The sequence below is a fragment of the Thunnus thynnus genome, chromosome 23 (genome assembly GCF_963924715.1).
Source record: "Thunnus thynnus chromosome 23, fThuThy2.1, whole genome shotgun sequence".
Lineage (NCBI taxonomy): Eukaryota > Metazoa > Chordata > Actinopteri > Scombriformes > Scombridae > Thunnus > Thunnus thynnus.
Window position 1 is genome coordinate 16,859,884 of NC_089539.1, and position 24,226 is coordinate 16,884,109.

The 24,226-nt window shown below is 39.1% G+C and overlaps 1 protein-coding gene across 2 annotated transcripts; it reads left to right on the top strand.

The window, feature by feature from the left end:
* Positions 1-519: 519 nt before the first annotated feature.
* Positions 520-6,733, top strand: fam3c (FAM3 metabolism regulating signaling molecule C). Of its 2 annotated transcripts, none has more exons than XM_067581782.1 (10): positions 520-632; positions 1,131-1,188; positions 1,381-1,485; positions 1,717-1,743; positions 2,109-2,232; positions 3,530-3,588; positions 3,971-4,021; positions 4,103-4,187; positions 4,302-4,428; positions 6,012-6,733. In XM_067581782.1, the coding sequence occupies exons 2-10, from the start codon at positions 1,173-1,175 to the stop codon at positions 6,099-6,101; spliced, it is 684 nt and encodes a 227-aa protein (XP_067437883.1). In that variant the 5' UTR covers positions 520-632; positions 1,131-1,172; the 3' UTR covers positions 6,102-6,733. The 2 variants fall into 2 exon arrangements, with proteins under 2 accessions (XP_067437883.1, XP_067437881.1); XM_067581780.1 differs by having other exon boundaries at positions 1,136-1,188.
* Positions 6,734-24,226: the final 17,493 nt, after the last annotated feature.

A 24,226-nucleotide genomic window follows, 5' to 3' on the forward strand; every position in this document is an offset into this window, starting at 1 on the left:
TAGCCTACGAAATGAATAAGACCTTGTAAAGGGAATTTTGTTGTCATTTATTTTTTACTTTGTTATGTTTGTTTGTGGCTCATTATCTGCTCTTTATGAATGTGATATTTTGTTGAGATTAGATTATTTGTATAATTTGTTTATTGGATTCTGCTTAGTTTTATTACAAAAACAATAAATAAAACTTTTTTCTTTTTTATGTGCCAAATGTTGGTTGGTTTATGTTCTTGGTTGAAAATAAAGATACGTGGTGGCTCAGAGATATCATGTCCTTTCTGAAGCTAGAGAAGATTAGTGTTAATTATTTGATTAATTAACACACACACACACACAGACACACACACACATATATATGTATTGCACAGTACTTTAATTATACTACTATTATTATTATAATTATAATAAAAAAAGCCAAAATAAATCATAAATACTTCAATAAATACTTTACTTCCGCCCACATGGCTGCTCAGGTCTGCCCGCTAGTCCGTCTTCGGTTTCTTCGACAGAGTGGGACCTCTGTCTGTGTCCCTCTCCTCTAACCAGTTCATCTGTCACCACTTGCTTCACTACTAACAGTTTAGCCTATCATACTCCACAACAGCGGATTTGTGGTTACATTGGCTGTTGAACAGGTAAGAGCAAGGTGTGAAAATTCATGCAGGGGTTTTATTTTAACGCTACATACAAATATTAGCATTATTGAGCTTCCGCTTGACTTATTTCGGTGTCAGTTAGCAAGCCTTGGCAGAGGTGAGGAAGTTAACACAGCAGACGAAACAACGTAGCGTTAATTTTAACATTAAATGTTACATTTTAGGCTAGAAAATGTAGCTTCCAAGCTATGCACTGCATCACACAGTCACCTTAAATTAGGTTTATGCATCATTTGGCATACTGTCTTGTAATAACTCATCCAGTGACGCTAAAATATCCGACAAACTTTTAGTGGTAGCTAGCAATATCGCTCATTTCAGCTGTGAGCAAGTAGCTGTAATATTGGCTAAAGTTAACGTTGACATAGTTCATTTTTACATGTAATATATCGTTAGCCGTTGCGCATCACTCCTCTACTCTCCGTAAACATAAATGAAGCGGATGTAAACTCATAAATTGGTTGTATGTTTGACCAGTACAGGTGTTAGCAGTGGAAAAGTGGCTGGAGGCTCGCCAAGATGGTCAGGGCTGGCGGTGAGTAAACGCCTTTATTGCTATATTGTTACATTTAAGTTACACGTTAATAGTTTGTAAGACCACGAGGAACCTTTGTGTGATGTTAATCTAATCCAAATGGTATTATTATTGTTATTTGGTTTTAACTGACGCTTTTATCTATCTGTCATTGTCTGATTTTTTTTTATTTTTATTGTAAACTTTTTTCAGGTATATTGAAGTTGGCAGCGCTCATCTTTGCATTCCTCCTAGCTGTCTTTCTGGCTTTTCAACTGCTGGAGATAAATATGGATTTTAAACTGAGCAATGTGATTGGTGAGTACAAGCAAGTATGAATCTCATTAATTACAGCTTCAGAAAGTGCCTTTAGCAGATATGGAGAGGAAGTGAAAGAGAGTATCATTTATAAAGGACGCAACAAGACACCCGGTTGTTTAGTGTTTTTGAGTCAGTATTTGTGGTAGTGACACTAACTCCAGCCTCTTTGCGGCCTGAAGGTTTCGTTCACATAACAGAAACATAACATAATGTTCTTTTTGTTTATAGGAAAATCTTTGCCAGAGGATGAAGGCTGTAAGTATGCTTAAACTATTCACATTTCATCTTATTGCTTTGTTTTTTGTCAATGACTGATCTATATCGACGCACTTACCTATTTTCTTTCCATCTGTCAATACTAGACAACGCTTGAATGGTAAAAACAAACTTTTTTTTTGCAACTAGATGATAGAAAAGCAGTGGACAGATTTTAGTGTGTGTTAATCTAAGCTCTAGCTTGGCATTTAGGATGAAAATAGATTCCTGTTGTATTAGTTTAAATCGAGCAATAGCTTTTTGTTCCATGTCTGCACCTGTTTGTGTGTATATGTGGTTTGGCTCCTTGTTACCTGATACTGTGCATCCTTTTCGTTGATGTGTAAACTGACTTCCATTCACAGCAACTAAGCCAGTCAGGCACAAGTGTGGGCTTTCCAAGGCATGTCCTGTTGGACACTTTGCCTTCAAAATGACGAGTGGAGCAGCCAGCGTAGTGGGGCCCAGAATCTGCCTGGAGGACAAATTGTAAGAGGATTGACGTCTTCAAACTCTCAGAAAAACTTCTTATACTGTTGAGCGTTTTGGGCTTACTGGTTTACAGTAGACCAAAACCCAAATTGCTTCCAGTAAAGGAGACACAGTTTGGCAAGCCGAGATGTTACTACACAGCCCTGTTATGTGAACATGTTTATTATGTGTGTATTATCTTCAGGCACTGGGATCAGTGGATGTCATCAGTTGTTTTTGTTAGTAGCACACCTCAGCTGGTGCTTTGTTTAAATTAAAATGCTTTTTATATACAGTAGAACAACATGTTAATTGAGCTCACTGAAACAGTATAGATTTCCACAAATGCGTGGTTGTCATAGCAACTCATTAAGAGTGCAGTAAAGCCTTTTAAAACAAGGGAAGGTTATTTTCTCTGAGCCTTATTTCATAGCTCAGCAGCTCTCACTTCAAAAATTTTAAATAAAATTGTACTGCAGCTGCCTTCTGTGGTGGGAAAAGTGGTGATTGAAGTGTTGAAATTGATTACTTTGATTTCTATATTCATAAACAATCAATCAATCAAGGCATTTATCAAGCAAGAATGACAAACATTCACTGCTTTCAGCTTCTCAAATTTGAGGTATTATTGCTTTTCTCTATTCTTCGTAATTGGAAATGTTCTATCTGGGTTTTAGACTATTTTTTTAAATGTTTGTTACAAAAGAAGCAATTTTGGACTGAGGCTGCAACTATTGATTATTTCTGAAAATAATGAAAACTGCTGTTAAATAATTTTTTTGAGCCCAAGGTGACATCTTTAAATATATTGTTTTGTGTGATGAAAAGTCCAAAACCCAAAGAAATTTGGTTTACTGTCATGTACGATGCATACAAAATTCAAATCCTCACATTCGAGAAGCTGCAACCAGTAAATTTTTTGTGTTTTTTCTTTTAAAAGTAAGTAAAACAATTTGTTATTTATCAACGTAGTTGCTGATTACTTCCCTGTCGATAGACTAATTGAGTAATTGTTGCAGCTCCATTTTTGACATTTTATAGATTTCATTTTCAATCACTAAATGCGGAACTAGCTTGTTGGTTTGGCTTTGTTGATATGTCTCATAATAGTTTAAACAGTCATCTAGTCACGTAGTAATGTTTGATAAAGGTGGCATATTGTTGTGCACATGCATGCATGAGTCCAAGAACTTTTGTAAGGTTAAATATTTGCCTGTTGCTTCACTGCATATCAAGGAGTGTCTTTTCTTCTATTCCTTGTGCCTTACATGTCAAAACTACCCTCATGGACTCCACTTTCATTGTCTCGTTTTAGATTAATGAGCGGTGTGAAGAACAATGTGGGGAGAGGAATCAACATCGCCCTGGTTAATGGTAACTTCATCAGCCGATGTCCAGTAAATTTACAAATGAGCTGCTGCTGATAAAAAGACAGTACTGCAGCATTGTTACACCAGTGCCACAATGAATGGATCCATTGAAAAAGACAAATGATAAGCCTTCGCACAGGAGACAAATGTTGGCTCTACTCCAAATTGATAGACTATATTATTACCTGAAGAACAGGTTTGTTCATATCAGGCACAAAGGCTTTACTGCCACATCTATTTAAAAACAAACATTAGTCATTCCTAGTGGTAAACCTATGGTACATGGTAATGAACTACTACCCAAGATTTTGTGCTCAATGCAGTTAAAATGAATTGTGTGTATGTTGCTATTAGTTAATAAAGTAATAAAACATTTCCCCCCACAGGAAGAACGGGGGAACTTAACAGGACACAATTCTTTGATATGTGGGCAGGAGGTGAGTATATTTAAGAACTTTCTTTGTTTTTAATTAACCATGTGTAACCCATGTGTAACGGTTAACTGTATCACCCTGTAGAGGTTGCTCCCTTAATTAAATTCCTGAATGAAATTGAAGATGGGACAGTCGTGATGATGGCCTCATTCGATGATCCCTCAACAAAGTAAGCACGTTCTTACAGTGAAGTCGTCTCTGAATTTGGCTGCGTTGCTTCACTTGTTGCCGGTGTGGCCATAAAATAAAATGAAATAATGTCTTATCATCTTTTGTTCTGTAGACTCAATGATGAAGCCAGGAAGCTAATTGCTGATTTGGGTAGCACAGCTATCAGCAATTTGGGTTTCCGGGATAACTGGATCTTTGTTGGAGGAAAAGGCATCAAGACCAAGAGTCCATTTGAGCAGGTAATACAACCTCAAAGACACATGTTTATGTCTGCTCCTTTTAAAAAAAGTAATACACCATATTTACCAAATGATGAGGAAAAAACATCAGCAACAACAGTCTCCTTGTCTTTATACATCTGTAAACATTTCAATTTAAAGCTGGGTATACACTGTGCAATTTTGGGCTGTCCCAGACGAAAGTAGAAAGAAACGTGGCGATATGTCTTACGTCTACTAATCAACTTATAGGAATGCAGCGTGAAATGACGCACTCATCAATGTGACACTAGCACTAAACCTAATGACAGTGGTAAAACGAGCAAAACGAAATGTTTGGGATTCCAGTAAAGAAGAAAATCTTGTTGAGTTGTGGCAGCAGAAGCCTTGTTTATATGATGTGTCTTCCAGCTGTTATCATGACTTTGCCAAGAAAGACGTAACATGGAAACTTTGTTTCTTGCTCAACTTCATTGTTTACTACTTTAGTGCCGCAGATGGATGATGCACGCAGATGACGTTTTCTATGTTTTCTTGTATATTGACTCGTGTCATTTCTTACAATTCAGCAGGTGTGATCATTGTACCATCTACATTCATCAAACTTATAAGATTGCTGAAATCTCACAGTCTCTAGGCGCCATAAGGGAACAACTCACTCCAAAATTGACATTTCTGTCATTTTCTTCTCACCCTGACATCAGCTCAAACTACTGAAGTTTATACTTGGTTGAGACAAAAGAAGATATTTGAGGTTGTCATCTTGGCTTTCGGAATATATATATATATATATATATATATATATATATATATATATGTAAAAATTTATAGACCAAACAACTAATCGATTGATCGAGAAAATAATCAACTGATGAATGGATAATGATAATAATCATTAGTTGCAGCCCTAAAGCGTTCACATCTAACATGTTTGGTCAACTCAAAGGAATTATGGTGTGTTTTCCATTATCAAAAATGTTGCTGATGCCATTTTGGCAGAACAAAAAAACAACTATCTTACTTCATTTTTACAAATTTTGATTTGCTTGTAGTGAGACCGTGTGAACTTGAACTGGACCAAAAATAAAACACTGATAAATCTTTTTTTTTTGTTTGGTGCGGAGCAAGTAAACTCACCCACGGACGAGACTTCAGCCTTTTTTTTGTTTCTTGTTTCTGGAAATGTGAACATCTTGTACTTCCAGAACTAGAAGATAGAGATCTTCATCAATAATCATCAGTAATGTGGACATAATGACGAAGTGGGTAAAGGCAAATAATACAACAGCTAGAACAGTTCAGAAAAAAACTGTAACGTAGCCTTTAAAACCAAGATAAGACTACACTTATGAGTCACTAATCATTTATGTGCTTGTCATGGCACTAAACATCCCCACCCTGCTCAAGTCAGTTGTTGGGCAGTATAATATATTCTTTTTGTTATAACCTCTTCATCTGCTGAATTCACAGGAAGGTCACCCTGCCTCATGGGTTTGTCTGACCAGGATACTGTATCTATTGAGTTATATTAACAAGGAATGCTATTTGGTTTCATATTAAACACAATGTGTGTGTGTGTATGTGTGTTGTTTTCACCTCCTCAGCATATAAAGAACAGCGCAGATACCAACAAATTTGAGGGATGGCCCGAGGTTCTGGAGATGGAAGGCTGCGTGCCCCAGAGGCAGGACTGATCTGAGCTCTCACCTTACTGGTCGACCGCACATTTCTCGTCCCGCCCGTCCACTTCGTCCCCCTGACATTCCTGTCCTCATGAGACTTGTTACTGTTGCACTTGTTTGGTCTGATAAAGGCCTTTTTCCAGTCCTCATCCTACCAGAACATCTCTCCAGAAGATATTAGCAAGGAATAGGCTCAACCTTGAGCATTAAAGTGAAGCTTGGACATTGCACTCCTTCTCCTCTTTGGATACCATTTCATAGTTATGTGATATGGATGTCAAAGCCCAGATTTTTTGGGCTGTACCAAATCAACATTGCTTGTACCTTGCCTTAATCTCATTATCCTATTCACATTTTTTATCAACATGACTTTGTGTTTCTGTTTGTTCCCTTCAGAGTTACATTTGTTTTGACAAAATGATTATTAACAGGGTTTAAAGAAATTCTTTGCATTATTCTTTAACCAAATGTACCAAATTCACTGTGAAATGTGTAAATATTTGTTTAGATGAGGATCTAGACTTGAAAGATCCTAATTTAATGAGCAATAATATAATTTCTTAAAATAAATTGTACTGTTAGGAATGTGTGTGTGTGTGTGTGTGTGTGTGTGTGTGTGTGTATGTGTGCGCGTGTGTGGGAATTAAAAGTTGTGTTACATCTAGCAGTCGTAAGTAGTTATTTTTGTAAATAAGTATTTGCACTGGCATGTAGTTTTCCATGTGCATATACAGTTATCAGCTGTGGATAAACTGCAGGTCATAATGTCCACTGAACACTCAGTTTCAGTATGATACGTGGTGTTAATCATTACCATGTCAATCTTGCTATTGAGCAACCACTTGAACAGAAAGAATAGCCTGTTCCTTCCTCATTTCACTTTTATAGCTGATGTGGTTGACTGAAAGAAAACCACTAACATAAACACGCACTTCTGTGTTATCCACTCATCAATTTTTAAGTTACATATGTGTCACATGTGACAGTTTTATTTTAAGATTAGACTTTCTGTGGAAGTCCTAATAAAGTAGAAACCACATTGCTTTTCATAATACATTCTTTAAGGTAAAGAAAAATTGCTAACTCCATTAGTATAACCATAATATGAAATAGTACAGTTACACTATAATATTGGACATGTATTAACTTGTTTTTGCTTAAAAGATGAGGTAGAAAATCTAAACAGTCAAATGGTCACCCATGTGGTCTGATTTAAAAATAGCCTCCTCCTATGTGGGCCATCTTATGTTGAAGTTAAAGCTATTTTGAATAAGTGTCTTATTTTTTTACATTCCACATCTTCAGCTGACATTGTTTATCGGTCACTAACAATTTTAGTGCGCCAGAAAAAATAGCTGTGAATCGTAGACCATCATTCACATATCAAGCAGTGTTCTGGAGTAATGTCAAACAACACCATCTGCTCCCTGGATCATGTTACCCCCTCTAAGTCTTTCTCTGGTGTCTTTTATATTCTCTCTGCTCCATGTCTCCTAATTTTAAATGCAACACGTTATGCTGTCAGATTGTGCAAGAAAATGATCATTTGTGGCAACAACCACTGTCACAGAACTGCTGTCTTTGTAGTGACAGGCAGGTGGCGCCATTGCCTCATTTAAGTCGGCGTGTGTGTCCTGTGGTTTGTAGCATCTACAGTATATTGTTGTCTTTATAGCTGCGCTTCAGTAATACACTACATCATATTTCTATAAGTGGACTGTCCTTCTAATTTTTACCATAATCATCCTGTTGTGCTTTGCCTGAGATTTTATCAGCAGTATTAAATATTCCACAATGAATTTAGTTAAATTTACCCTAACATTTAATATCTGCCCACCTCATAAAACAAATAGTAGAATCAAGAACAATTCTCAGAATAGATGCTGTCATGAAAGAGTGTGAATATGTGAGATTTGCGGCTTTGCTGAGGCCTTTGTGTGTGTCCTTAATACTGAACACGGGCCTTTTTTTGTGTTTGTGTGTGTATACAGTATGTATGTGTGCATTTGTGAGCTACTGTTCATACTGTAAAAGGATGGCTTTGACCTAAAATTTTCAGTCCTCCCACTCAAAGTGTATTGTCATTGTAATACCTCAGCCTCTCTTTATCTGCACACTCACATAGTGTAGTAATTCAACCATTCTGACACTTTCTTCCATTATAATTTCAGTCACTCTTGTAAACACTCTCGCACACATTCGTGAGTACACGCTCTCGAGCTTGTATGATGCACATGACTCCTTTCAAGGTTTGTCCCTCTGCCAGCGCAGTGACCTTCTGAGTTCCCCTCAACACAGAGCTCTTCCTTATTCCCAGTAAATGAAAAAAAACACCGTGGTGCTCTGTGTTTGATCTCATCTGAACTCCATGCATGACATCCCTCTGACATTTTATACGTGTTTATGTAAGGGGAGCGTTTGTTTGACAGCAGTTCCAGTATCTATGTTATATTTTCTTTTCTCTTTTCCCAGTATGGACCCTTGCATGAGGCCTGTTATGTGAGCTTTGCATATCAATACGTTGTTGTTTGTCTTTGTGCAGTTGGAGATGTATGTGCTCGCGTGCGTGATACCTTCAAAAGTATGTTCGTCGGTGTTCGTGTAGGCTGTGCCTCCTCTGAGCTCCCATGTTTCTGCAGTAAGAGATGAGGTGTAGGAGTGAATCGTCTCCAACTCGTCTTATATAACACACGCTATATGATGCATTATGTATGAACATAGAATATATCCCATCGCATAAACCTCTAATGATGAGACAGCTCGCGGTAGCCTGGGGGCTGAGCTGCATAAACACAGGACTGTGAGGATAACATGCTCTCACGAAATGATTTTTTTTTTTTGCATAGAACAACACCCAAGGTCTCTCTTTTTTCCATTTGAGTTTTTTCTTTCTCCCCCTCTGCATGCTTCCCAAAATAAATCAGTCCACCACACAAAGGTGCTTGCCTCTCAAAGAAACTATGAGGGGCTCAACTTTTCTCATTACCCACTGCCCCAGTGTGACCTCTGACCTCTGAACTCAGGCCTTTGACCCCCTGACCAAGTCATTCTCATGCTTCTGTTTGCTCCAAAACAAGCTTCAAAACAACTCCTCTCTCCCTTATTTACCATGAAGCCTTTGATGAAAATGCAATTCCTTTCCTCCAGCTTTTTTGCTCTAATTCTGACTGAAACACACTCTCATAGCCTCAATTACACAGCACAACTGACCATATCTGTCACAGTGAATGTTAAACATACACTCACTGATGACCACGTCTTACCATCGATCAAAATGCGCACACCAACGCACTCCCTCATATATACCCACCACCTGCCGCTATCCCCTCTCAATCTTCCTCCGACCTTTGCCCTTTAAGTCAGCTGATCACAAATCCCTCAGTGACCTCAACATCTGAGCAATGACTGTTTTAAAAGAAAAGAGGCACTTTATCTGTCTCTGAAAACAAAGTAATGTTCATGATTCAGACACCTGATATCTATCTATACCATACATATCGCAACCTCTGGTGTCCAGAAGCTGTATTACAACAATCTTTGCTCATACATCAGTATTTTTGCAATATAGTTTCTGGCCAGCAGTGGCAGCACTGAGCACAATGCTGCTTCCTACTCCACTGACTCTCCACATCAACATCAGTTTACTCATCATGCTGAATACAAATCAACCTGTGCACAACGTCTTATAATGTCTTCTGTGGCTCTCAAGTCTGACAAAATAACCTTGGGGGTGTCATTAGTGTTTGGGCTTGAAGACTAAACATTTATAACAGGAAACCTGTGTTACAATACTGATGATGTAGAGTTTGAAAGATGTACAAAGCAGGTAGGGTCTAACAAAGATGCTGTCAAGCTGCATTATAGGATCCAGGATTTTTGGAGCTTTGTCCACACTATAGGGACTGCAAGTCAGGTTACATTGTTCTCTGTTGCATTGATTTTGACTGTTTTTCAAGCGGCTATAATCAACATTCCTGTATTAATAATGTATCACATGACTACTTGTATGTGAAAGGGGTTTGCTTGAACCCACAGAGAATTATCATCTGACTCTGCAGTCCCACTCATCTCTACAGAGCTTTACAGCGTCTCTCAGTATTGTCGGGTGGTACGGATGTTTTTAGCCACAGACAGCAGCTGTTTTCAGAAGAAAAAAAAAAAGCGGCTATAATCAACATTCCTGTATTAATAATGTATCACATGACTACTTGTATGTGAAAGGGGTTTGCTTGAACCCACAGAGAATTATCATCTGACTCTGCAGTCCCACTCATCTCTACGGAGCTTTACATCGTCTCTCAGTATTGTCGGGTTGTACGGATGTTTTTAGCCACAGACAGCAGCTGTTTTCAGAAGAAAAAAAAAAGTGCATTTAAAACCAACTGTATGCTGCCAGCATAGCACAAAACTGCAGACAGACAAAATCAGGAACTAGCTGGTGAATATAATGGGCCTTTTATCAGCTAAAGAGCCACATATGAAACAGGTAAAAGTTTTTGTAGATGAAAAACAGAGCTAAATAGAAAGTAGATATTGGACTTACATATATCAGGTAGCCCGAAAAACAACTACAAATGAATGTTAATGTTGCAGTGTCTCTGCTAGATGTGTAAATAAGCAACTGTTAAGCATATTAACTTGAAGGGTTATATGTGGCTTGTTTCCAATGCCCCCAAGTGGTCAAAAACTCAGTTACTGCATGTTTAATTATGTTTCTTGTGAGTCCCCCAACTTTATACTAAATCTCTGGAGTACTCCTTTAATGGAAATAATTTCCTTGCCACTGGAGAAAGTAATTTTTTTGGTTACTTTACACCCACCTGCCAGTGATTTTCATTCGTCTGATAAGTGCGTCTGCTGCTTTCCGTACATAAACAGTTATTTGCGTGTTCCTATATTGTCTGTAGGCTGTGACCACTCCCCTAATCTGTCTCTTATCTGATGCCGAACCCCAAACAGAGCCCAGCCCTGTTGTTTACTTCCAGCTTTGCACATTAACCCTTCGACTCCTTCAAACTTTTATTCCAGAACTGTTTTCTTTCAGGTTCCTCAACCCCCACACTCGAACCCCCTTCCCCCCTCATTTCAGCAGTGACCTCACTGCCCTTGCTTTCCGCCCCAGCTCCAATCCTATAATTGCCTCCCCAACACACACACACACACACCCACACACACACGCACGCACAGACACACACACACACACATACACACACTGATTCAGACAGCTGTGTTTACACTCTGTGGATCTGTGGGAACTTCCTGCTGACCTCAGCACAGACAGACAAACACTACGCTGGCCGCAGACACTCAGCTGGATCGATAGCTGATCATGTGGATCTTTTCACATGTCCCTATATTTCTAAATGCACACTGGTCACACACAGTCAGTCAGACTGAATGATTTAAAAAAGAATCTGACAGAAGACAAAAAAAATATGTTTTGCTTGGCTGAACATGAATGAAGTATGCTTTAAGTCGTACTTCTTTGTTGTTATTGTGACAGTGAAGGTTTTTTTTTCCTAAGACCTCAAAACTTGGCCAAGTTTTTACACTAATGACATGCTCAACACTGGAACAGCACTAACTTTTTCACCCAGACTAATGGCTAACATGGCTCATAGACAAATAGACGCACAGTCCCTCTGGTCTTGTCTGTGAAACAAAGGTCTCATTCAGTCATCATTCTGACTTTTTCGGCTACACCAGGCTCAGAAAGTTGAGGTGGATCAGATTGCTGCTGGTGAAAAATAGAAACGACGCAGCCCAAACAGTGCTCCGCAAAGTTATGTTGAACTCATTCAGATCATTTGAAGCATTGTAATTATCACTATTGTCATATTGTGTAGAAGCCAAAGCCAAGGATGTAAATATTATCTTTCCAGGCAGCATAGTATTTATGTGACAGCATAATGCATTCAGGCTGCACAATATTGTGATTGAAATAGAAACATAAAGTATTTAAGAAATGGTGCTGGGGATGAAAAATGAATAAAATAAGATGAGCATCTGCAGTCCAGAAAAAAAAAAAAAGTTTTCCAAAAAAAAAGAAATCCTCTCTTAGTTGTGGTTTGCAAAAATGAATGGTGTAAACATTTTTCTTTTAAAAGCTTCAGAAAACACAAATAGACTTTGAAACTCAACACTCAAACCATCATGAACAAGATGTCAACAAGATGTTGCTAATCTACAGTTCAATGATTGTTGTATGATCAAAAACTCAGAACATAAAAGCAACTAAATGGACCTTGACGCAATTAATATCTTTAGATTTTATTGTTGTCCAGTCTTAGTTGTTTTTGTCTTGACAACAGGATCCAAACCTGTGTTTTACTTTTTAGCAGAGGGGCAATATTTTAGTGAACATTTGGGTAATGGGATGTCCCTTCGAGCCTCTTGCAATTGCAAAATTGCAGTCGTCCAAAGTGCATTTTCTGCACTTTTTGTTAGTATACCTACTTCCGTCAGCTTGCAAGTGAATGTACATCAGAGCACATAAAGGCTGTCTGGAAGACTGTTATCATGGCCCATGGACGTCCACTTTTGTTACCACAAAGTCTGCTTCATTCATTATGCAACAGTGCCTACAGTCTAGACAACACTCTGCTGTCCTCTCCCTGTGTTTCCTTTACAGAATAATGCACAGTGCATTTGACATTTCAGTTAATGTTTTGTTTAATATATGCATGTTGTACATTCATTTTCATATTTTAGAGGCTATGAAGAAAAACAGATGAGAACTTCATAAAACCTGCTGGTAAAGCAGATCCTCATTTGAGTTGATATGTGTTGCATGTGTGAGAGAAACAGTTCCAAACAAATCAGTGACTTTGACACAAGTGACTACACTCTTGTGTATGTGTTGCCTTATAAGAAGTACCAGAATGATTACATGCTTACTCACAGAGCCATAACTACTCCAGCTGGTACTGGGAAAGCAGTGTGAGCAGAAAATCACACTATGTTTTCTGGCAAGCCAGTACAGCCTTTTCTCATAAATACAGCCACCTCATAAATTTCACTGCATCAATTTGCATCTAGCATGCCCTTCACTTCACAACATATACTTAAGTACGACATACCATAAAAACTGATGCAGAATTATAAACAGCGCAACTCTGAGCTCCTTGAATGTCATTCCAATGAGTCTTTGTCATCACAGCGTACTCTCAGTCTGTTTGGAGCCAAGAAATGCATTTCTCCGCGTAGCAGCCGGGACGTCGCCTGTTTCGAGCACTAAGATTAAGATTAAGGTGAGATTCCCCTTCCATTAACACAAATCACATCAGTTCAATCTGAAAGTGTTTTGGAATTGGCCCAGTGTGTGTACATGGAGAACGGTCATCCTAAAGACATTATGCTTTCATGCAGATTTAAAAGATAAAAACAAGGGAAACCATTTATTAAACAATCAGATTTCTTTTTAGTACATTGGAAACATTTTTGTACAGATATTTCAAATGATCTACTGATTCTTATAACCCTGCCTTAGACTACAGTGGGCTTTGGGTGGGATTTTTCATTTCCAAACCTTTTTTATAATCCTAAACTCAAGGAAGAGTGTGTTATGTTGTCATTTTCTCCCTAATCAAAAATGTCAGAATTACCCCCAGCCTCACAAAAGGTCTATAGTATGTCTATATTTACTGTTGTTATTGGCATAGAATAACAAGAATCGAACTGCACGATCACAGATAAGAGCCAGTGGATGGAAAGAGTGAAAACATACTATGCAGTCTTAAGATCTTGATTCAGTTGGTCTTCAAGCATGTAGAGTTGGACATTATTAAACTGCACTAGCAGCCTTGTGTGCAACCTCAGAAACATAACCATGAAGACTATGAAATAAATGTGTCCAAGGGAGCCCCCAGAAAAGGGTGGGACCCTAAGCCACAGGTCGGCCCTGCCTTGTGGTTTTTACTGTAAGCAGTGTGTTAGATGGTGTCCATATGTGGAGAGAGAGGCCTCTGTAGTTGTTTCTCTGGATATTCTGTATATGTCTACTGTCACTCTGCAGTATGGTAACATTATCAGCATATTGTATTATTTACTACATTGCGAATCAGATGGGTACATTTTGCACTTCTGGAAAAATTACTTTCAGTTAGTGTAACTTTAGTGTCTGGTATTCTTTTACAGTGTAACTCTTGGTTACATTACAGTGTAGTAAATTACACCTTGTGACTATCTTTATCAGTTCTGTCTGGTGTCAACAACTATTTTGAATTCACAATAACAGAAATAATGTGCATTCATATGACAAAAGAACAAGAGCATTAGAGCTGTGAGTCAAGGGGAATATGATTCATGCTCATCAGTACGCTTGGAGGATTTCCTCTTATTGTACCACTACCTGTTTTCTTAGAATGACTTAGAAATTGTTATTGTCTCCTAATCCTGCACTTTCTTTTCACACAGGTAGTGGTACAAGAATCAAATTATCATACAAGGTGTTAGAAGTCAGGATGTGGCTATATGCGATCACACAGATCAAATTTTGATGCACTTTTTGTAACCTAAATGTCCTTGCATGCTAGAAGGTACACTGTAATACGTACAGGTATAATTTTCTCTGTTTGCTATATATACTGTATATATTTTTTGATGTGGTGCTACTTACATGGTGGTTTTACTTTACAAAAAACAATTTTCTAAATTAAATGGTTTCTATATAGGAACTGTTTTGACTGGACAGACGTTAGTTGAGAGCAGACTGAGCAAACAAAGTCCCCTAATGGCACCCATGTTGCTTTACCATTTGTGCGTGCATACTTTGAGTCCTTGCCAAGCCAACTGTATACGTTGTAGGTGACGGTATTTCACAGTCTCCCCTGCTGTACAAACGCAGGACTGTCTGCTGTGTGTTTTTGCTTCCATAAAAAGGATGCAGGTGTGTCGGTTTAACCTAACCTGCACTTCAAGGAATGCTCCAATACACACACACACACACACACACACACACGGATCATTTTTGGGGAAATTACATAGACTTACACTCATTTCCTGGAGACTTACCCTAACCCCTAACCATAACCACTACTTGTCTAAACCGCTAACCTTAACTACGGAGCCAAAAATCAGCTTTTTACCAACTGGGGACACAGCTTTTGTCCCCACTGGCACAAGTCGCCCCTGATCAACCGGTCTTAAGTCTGGTGTGTGTCCCTGAAAGTAGGCCAAGTCATACCCCCCTCCCCCCGCATATACACACACACACATAGATCCAATATGAGTTGTGTTGCCTTCCACTCCCAGGTGAATCTTGGTAAAAATAACTCTGGGCTGTTCTCAACTATGAGGGCCGTCGAGTGTCAAAAAGAACCTCACACCCCTATAGTCTGGAGTTGTTTTCATCCGGTGGTTCCAAGTGTACATACACACATGCAAAAATGTACACACAGAGCACTTCTGCATGCTTAGTTTCAGAAATTATATTTATATGACATGAGTCAGGGAACTGAAAGTTAAACAGCAAGTTGCAGAATATGCAATGTGGGCATGAAAACAAGACAAGATGCTGTCAATCTGCTTTATATAGTATATGCATGTAACATCTAGTGTTTTTATGCACAGCTTTACTGAAAAATATCTTCTAGAAAAACAGTATTAGTCACTGCTGATGCCTTCCCTCTAAGTCATTCTTCCAATGTTGATGTGTTATAGTTACACAGGGAGTGGAGGTCACTGAACCTTCAGAGGGTGTTGCAATCTCTCTGCTCAGGTGACCAATGAGAATCCAGAAATACCTGGTGATAGCAGAGTAGAGGAGGGGCTGCAGCACTTGTTCTGGCAAAACAACATTTTGGTGTGTGTGCGTATGACAGAATGTGTGTCAGAAGGTGTGGTAAAGGGGGTGGCTGTGATTAACAGGATTGATAAGGTGATTGAGAAAAACAAAAAAGGTGGTTAGACACATGACAGGGGCGCGTTGTCCCGTCAAACTCGTTCCAAATGTTTTGCATAAACTGTGTGATTCAGCGTGTCTTTGTTTTCAACCTGTATCTGTGAAGCATGTACGTGTGTGCGTGTGTGTGTGTGTGTGTTTGGGTTTCATTGTCTGCCTGATTGCACGTGTATGTCCACCACCACAGAGCCATATGTGTTTCATTTCGGCACCAACACAATCACTCTCAGATCATTTTTCATAACATCTCTGATCTCTGCCCCTCACAGCAAATGGCCTCCCATGTTACACAAGCCGTGTGGAAACGCAACACCATTTGGCCTAAAGCTGTCCAAATATGGCCCGCAGCCCATTTGGTGACGCTTGCCCAGCACGCCTTGAAGGCTAGCACAAGAAATCGTTCATCATGTCCCTAATTCAATCAACAGCAATTTCATTACTAGAGCACAACAAAGATAGATAACGATGGTTCTCATTTTCTCCGTTCTGTCTTTTCAAACCATTCAAGTGTTTTTAAATGGCAAATGTAATTACCAGCAGCACATCTTGTGCAAAATGCTAATAGCAGCCAAGGACAAAACCCCCTCTGTCTCTATTGGCTAGGCACGGGGAATGTTTTGTGAGCCAAAGAATCAACTCATTTAGACTCTATTTGCCTTTATTATGTGACCTCAATATCAAGCCTATCATTTTCTCAGCCATTGTTCGAAAACCCCCACCGCTGTTTCTCCCACTCTCTCCCTCCTCCAGTAATCTGCGTCAGTTTGGTGATAATTATAGCTTACTGGAAGAGATGTGGCTGGCTGTGAGCGTTGCTTCTTGTGCAGAAAAGGAGCAGGAAAAACAGGGAGACTTCCATTTTTCCTTTCTCCTATGGGAGACAGAGAGTGCAGGACTGTTTGGGTGACTTTGGGAGGAAAACAGGCTTGCTGCTGCTCTTGTCTCCTTTGATTTTTCTCATTTCGGTTTCATTTCTGGCCAAAAAGCGGGCTGCAGGGGTGGATGGTTGCTGCTGTAATGATTCGATCCCCTCACTCAAACAGTTAGACATATACTCTCTCTCACACACTACATACAAAATAACTAGCTGCCTACTTAAGTGCTGTGAAGGGAATGGTGGTAATGGTTTCCAGTACGTCTCTGAGAGTGTGCCTGCCCTCCTGATACTGAGCAAATGTCTGCTTCACATACTGTATATGCATGTGTGTGTGCATGTGTGTAGTCTCTAAGGTTCTCTCTGATCCTGTTACACTAATGGCTGCAGTCTTGCCATCCTTTAATGGCATACAGAGTTCACCAGGGACGGATGGATGACACAGGAAAGAATGAGACACACAAACACACACATGCACATTAGCCCCTCACATGCATGCACATAGTGTATACACACGTGAATTGTATGAAGCAACAAAGGCACACATCTCCATTACGAGGGACTGTTACTTAGAGGGCCATTTAATCATCGAGATAACATGTCTTTCTCGCCCGTCCTCACAAGAAAAACAACGGTATAGGTCTAAAATTCATGCCGGTAAAAATGACCAACGATTATGTTTACACCATCTAGCAGCCGCAGTAATTATGACCCGGGGAAGTGACGCAGTTCAGATGTGACTTGATAAGATGATTTTGCTGTATTAGTAGGAGGCAGGTTGAGTGGGTGGCAAAAAGTGAACTTTACTGTAGGAGACCACTATTCATTTCCATTTTCAACTGCGAGTGTCATGTTTCCAACCACTACTTGGGACATTTTTTTAAAAACCGTAACATCACGGTGTTTACTGTTGCCATGACAATGAAGGTTTGCACCACATTGAGGAAGAATTAACCACATTTAAAGGGATCATTTTAACCTAAACCATGATCTTTCCCTAACTCTGACCAAGTGGTTTTTGTGCCTAAACTTAACCAAACCTTAACCACAGTGTTGACGCACCATAAAATATAATTAGTTTTTAACACTGACTTGTAACGGTTTTGGAAAGCGGCATATTACAGTCCTATGGGTTGTTCTGGAGTCCATTTCTACAGTCGCAGATGTAACTGTAGGTCATTTTTTTCCCCGGTTGAATTTTAGACCTACAGTATACTGTTGTATAATTAAGAGGATGTGTTGTGTCTTTCATCTAACAAGGTCTAGCAGTTTAAAATCCCGAACAATCTTTCTTCTTCATCATATCCTGTATGTGGACTTCTACATATGGTATCTGCACTAGTGTACAGTATGTTTCTCGCTTCCTAATATTAGGAACTCCTTCTTTTTCCTTTCAAAATAGATTCTGATTTCAGGAGAGCACTATGATCTCTAATTATTTTCAATTATGAAGGGAAACTACAGATGCAATGCAGATATACTAAGATCAAAGCTCAGCAAGTAAGTGTTCCTCATAAAGGGGTGTTTTCTTTGTATTTTGTATGCTCCTTTGGTTGCAGTTTGCATACTTCCCCTATATTCCTATTTTTAGCTTTCTAGCTCCCTGACTGCTGCCTTGGAGGTAGTGGGATACATTGTTGTTGTTTATTTTCCCAACACTGAAATTGTATATATTCACATCATCCCTCTGTTATATGGGAGCGGTGGTAGCCTAGAGGTTAAAGAGGGAGGAATGTGGTTATAAAGATACTGGCTGGTATCCCAGGATTGGCTGTGAAGATGCATTGTAGAGGAAGAAAGTGTAATGATCTTCTGTCCTTCAATAAACAATTTTAAGATCCACTTGAACAAGACGCTTGATCCCTGATTTCTTAGGTAGATCTTAAGTTGCAAACATTAGACAATGATTGTGCTTAGTAGATACTGTTGTATTCCAGTACACTTTGTTGGCCAGTTCCTTACTCTAGGACACTTAAGCAGAAATGTTGGGCTCTGCAGATACAATCATCCATCTTATCCTACTCTTATATAGTAACACACTACTGAGTAATGTGATTACTTTTTCAGTAACAAGTAATGTAAGGGATTACAATTTAAAATTTTGCAATTACACCTCAGTTACTAATCCCAGAAATGTTCCATTACTCCAACAGTATTGCTTCCACTTGTTCGCTGCTGCTTCTGGGAGTTTGATGGAGGGTTGATATCATTTTTGTCTGTGTATGTTCAATGTTTTGGTTGAGTTACTGTAACTTGGTGCAGTGGCTGGAGGAGGTGGGAGGCAACTCCTCTACCAAAAGACGAGAACAGTGCCTCCTGGAATTTCCAACTTCGTCTTATTTACAGGTTTTGTCTTTTTAGCTGGCTTGCCAATGTTATTTACTGGTAAGTCTCCATTCAGAAATCACCTGGCTTGGTTCAGAGGTGGAGGGTGTTTGAACCCTGCACCTTCACTGAGAAAATGAAGCTTCTGAAGTGCTGCATGCAGTCATGCAGGCTAAGAGCAAGCGCCAAACCAACAATGAACTGATCCCACTTACAGGTTTTGTGTGTTTATCCGAAGCCTCCAGAGAGTAGTTCAGTGTACACTGTAAACTTCTTCAAGAACTTTAGTACAAAGTCAAGAGGTTGTGATATGCAGCACAACAATCTAGTGAAGCTCTGTAAACCCGTGCATGTGCAGTAGCGTAATCCTTACAAGGAACTACTCTCTGGAGACTGAAAATATGATCGCTGTTATCAGTCTTTGGAGCTATTTCTGAACAAACTAACACGACCATAATCTTTGTGGTGAAGTAATATGTCACCCAGTGCAACAGTGTGGTTCACTGATGTGTTTTCAATAGTTCTTGGGCAATAACAGAGGAATAAGATACAGTATATCAGGCTTTGGATACACAGACAGTACTTGTAAATAAATCAGTTATATTTATAGTACAATTGTTTGGCTCTGCACATGAGATTTGTTAACAATAGTAAATACTGTAAATACTTTTTATAAAAGGCTTTACATGTGTAAAATATGGATAATATGACATATGAATGTGGTGGAGGCTGTAGTTGTTTAAAAAGTACCTTTACCTATTTACTTCTGCTATTCACTAATTAGTTAAGAGATGGAATTACCTTACAAGTAATTTGAAATGAGTAATTAATTATATTTTTCAAGTACCTTGCTCAACACTGCTCATGAATAAAAACACAGCGCCTTGTTTGTACAGAGGACTAACAATGTTTCAACCTCTAGTAACCTGTTGTTGTTAGACATAAGGCACTCCTCCCTTGGTGATAGAGAAACGGTTGACTTGCGTTTTGCAAATGTTGACATAATTAACAGTTTGACCACAGACCCTGCAGAGAGAGGAAAGGCTCCACAACGGTCATAAAACACAGCTTAGACTGAAGAGCGGCCTACCAGCACTTGGTCTAATAAATTTGGGTATTTGGTTGTAGTTTTGTGTGTGAATGTGTGAGTATGACTTTTCCACATTTTTCTGTGTACATATGCTATGCACAGAAGTAAAAGCACATGATCGAACACACATACAGCTGAATGTTCAGTGTAGTATGTCCATAGGAGTAGCTCCGAGCCTCATCACGTCCAGGCTTTCGTCTCCTAAGGAGTCAGGTTTATCAGGTATCGAGCCAGAACTGCATCGTTACATGCCATATAAAAAGCTCAGGCCTGGCTTTCACAGCAGGAGCTCATTGTTACTACCCCAGATCCTGGCTCACAGCATTACAGCAGAAGCCACAGGAAGAACTCAAGAGCAGAAGAATATGACACAAATAAAACACACACACAAAAAAACAGTTGTATAGTTGTTTTTATTTCATTTAGATATCTTTTATACTTCCTGGAAAGCTAACCAATGATTATCAGCCTGTGCTTTCTTTGCAATTTGCTTTTATAAATGTCAGCACCTGCATGTCAGCTGTGTACTATAAAGAAACCCATATCGGCAGGAGCGACAGCATCAGCAGGATTAAGTCATCATAACACACCAAAGATATGAAATAGCTAATTATTTCATTTGAATTGTCGTACTGAAGAAGGTGACCTTCTAAAAACAAAACAGGTGGTACATACATCAACACTTCAAAGTGGATGAGCAGTGATCATTACTCCTGGCCAGAGTGTTGTTTCTAATTTTGTCCTCTTGATGGTGTGTCCTTGTTTGTTTATCAGCTCTTTCCAACCCATGTTTCCATTTCCAGAGAGATACGCCTGTGCTATCAGGCCACTTAGGAACATCCAGGACCCTCAACCAGATATTCTTTCTGTCACTCAATCAACACACACACACACACACTCACACACATACTATTCGATCCCCCATTGCTATCACAACTGTGAAGAGTGTGCATCTGTCAGGTTTTGTAAGATCTCCCGCTAATCCAGCTCCATTGCTGTTCATCTCCCTCTATCCCTGTGACACTTTCCAAAGTACAGCACACATTTCTCATAAACTCATTCATAATGAACCTTTCATAATTCACCTGTATGTCCTTATGAGAGGCAGCGGTGTTACCTTTTATAAAATCTAGTGTGTTGGCAAGTAGTTTTGCAATTCTTTCCAGTTCTGCATGCATTTCTTTTCCCTCCCATATCAGCTACACTTCATACATTGTACAACAGGTGAGGTTGGTTCCCAGTGATTACCTTAGTAGAACAAACAATATATCTAATTTGCTTAGGGAAAATTGCCTGGCCTTCTGGAAAGTGAGTAATGTTTGTATTGTGTGAGACGTGGAAAAAAATCTCCAGGTGGTTTGTTCTCACTGTTTAATCTGAGTCTAGACATCAGCAGTCATACTTCGATGGAGATGAATTGACGTGAGGGGTGATTAAAAAAATATACCACATACTGATAGCAAGCTGTTAATGCATTGTGTGTAATATTATGTAAGGTTTAATCCATATGGGGAGCTCACTGAAGCATATTTTCCTAGTATATATTAAACCAGTATATGGGAGGAGCACTTTCAGTTTGAAGTAATAGGTTTGGGTTGTTATTTATACAACTTTTTTTATCCTCCGCAATTTCCCATTCTCATCCAGCTCACATTCTCATTCACTGCCTGTAATGAAATCGCCCTGATAGCCTTTCATTCATCAATTCCAGAGTCACTAAGCATAATGGTAATGAGGCAATGGGTGATGTCTGCTTCTCCTCCCGTTGCCTATCTTAACACTCTCCCGTTATCCATCTTCTTCCTCCCTGCCTTCTATTACACGCCGGTCACTGCGTCTTTAATGGAGTGAATCTCAATGTTGTTAATTACTAGCTTTTTTTTCCTTCCTCAAAGACTTGAACAGATAATGCTGAATTTATTAGGTTTTATGCTTGATACACTTGCAGGGTGAAAGGTGATGATGATTCCAGGGTCCCACAGCTAAAGGAGTCCACAAAAATGACACTAAGATGTATGAATTGATGTGTATTTTATAAATGCAGCCCCCCTTAGTTACTCTCACTACGTCTGTCAAGCTTTTTGATCTAGCATGGCAAATATGCGGTTTTAAGGTTAACAGTGGTACATTTACCACTCTAAATTTATGCTAAGCTTTGAAACAAATGGTCCTTGACTTCTGATAGAGGTAGACAAAAGGGGGCTTCTCAATCTTAGTTAGCCACTGCCAATTTTGCCAGCTAGAATAACATCAATCACAGTTTTTTTTAGCTATTTGATGTCTATATTACTATTTGATGGACACATACAGTAGGCCACATACAGAAATGAAGATTAGATTTATATAAGGGGAATGTAGCCTGCAACCTGACTTAATAATGTACAGTTATAAGCTAACGGTATGCTAACTCTTGGCCTAGCTAGAGTACCGTGAGACAAACACACTGTTTAATCCATTCTTTACACTATTACTTGTGTATTTTTGGTTATGGAAGGGTGATTTAAAAAAAATGCATTTTTTGTCTACTATTTTGATCTTGCTGTCACTGTAGATATGTACCACTGCGGACAGGAGACAAGAAATGAAGAAAGAAAGCATTGTTAGACTTCTGGATGCTTCTGCATCTAGTTAACAGCTGTAACATTTAAATTTTGGAAGAGGGAGTGTGGCATTAGTTTTTATGAAGCGATGTTAAGTGTGGCCTGGATGTTTTCCTTGGCAGAGACGAGAAAGAGAACAACTGCTACTGGCTGCAAACAGCAGAGAACCAATGCTCAAACTTCAAGTCACAGTACATTGATGGCAACCGTTGCTTGGCCTAAACAAGACTTCTAGAGAAAGGTCTGGCTCAAAGGTTTTTAATGTTGTCAGTCAGTGCTCAGAATAGTTTTATATTCCCAAAGTAAGCAGAAAAACACAAAAGGCTGTTGTAGGCCTTCCATATTTATGCAGTTGCAGCTGTGTTGAGATATTTGGTTGGCTGAGGTGTTTTTCCATGATCAAATAGAGTATGACAGCATCACAACTAATGGCCTAATAACACCAAAGGTCTTTCACTGCACAATGTTAAGTCAATCAGGGGACATTTTTAGATATTCACATTCAATTTACCTTTGATTAAAAATAAGAAACACTGAAAATGTGCAGTATTTTGTATGCAACATATTTTTCAAAAGATATCTTCCATTCCTGGGTTTTTAAAACATTTTTTTAGCAGTGAATAGTACTTTTAGGGGACAAATGCTAATATAATCCATGCATCCCATTGTGAAGCAAAGAAAGATACAACACACCCAATCATAGACAATACACTTGACTGACATACTGTTCTCCCAGGATCACATTTCCACTGCTTTCATAGCCACAGATGTTAAGCTATTATGCCTTATGTATTCTAATGTATGTAAAACCTTTCGGGTTCTTACAGAGAGCGTCCTTGCAGCAAGGTGAAGATGTGTAAATTGCGTTACGGTGTGTCTGTATGAAATCAGGTTATTATTGAGACTGGAGGGGGGTTCAATCATGGAGCTGATTGCCAAGTGCAAGTGAAGAGTGGTGGGGATTGATCACAAATGTAATTTTCGACATATGTGGCGCGAGTGGAGAGAGCTGATCTGAATATCTTAAATCAGGTTATGCTGACCCGCTGGCTTTCATTTCTCTCTTTGCATGAGGGTTTTCAGCATGTGTGCATATGGGCTATGTGTGTAAGTTCAGTTATTTCTGGGTGCGTCAGTTTAATTTCCTGTTTCAACATGTCATTATTGTGGCATGAAAAAAAAAGGTGGTGTAAAGCTTGAGTAAATTTTCTTCTTCCTCATCTCGAGCAGCCTTATAACACACAATCAGGAGATACACACGAGCAAACTCAAAAAATCAAATCAATATCAAAATATCCAGACAAAGGAAGTGGTTTTTACTTGTGTGAAGGAGATGTGCCGGGGGAA

What these genes read in the sequence shown, in the direction of transcription:
- fam3c (XM_067581782.1), top strand. An exon ending in TAAACTGAGCAATGTGATTG is followed by an intron (nt 1,486 to 1,716) that starts GTGAGTACAAGC and finishes TTTTGTTTATAG; the next exon opens with GAAAATCTTTGCCAGAGGAT. An exon ending in CCAAGAGTCCATTTGAGCAG is followed by an intron (nt 4,429 to 6,011) that starts GTAATACAACCT and finishes TCACCTCCTCAG; the next exon opens with CATATAAAGAACAGCGCAGA.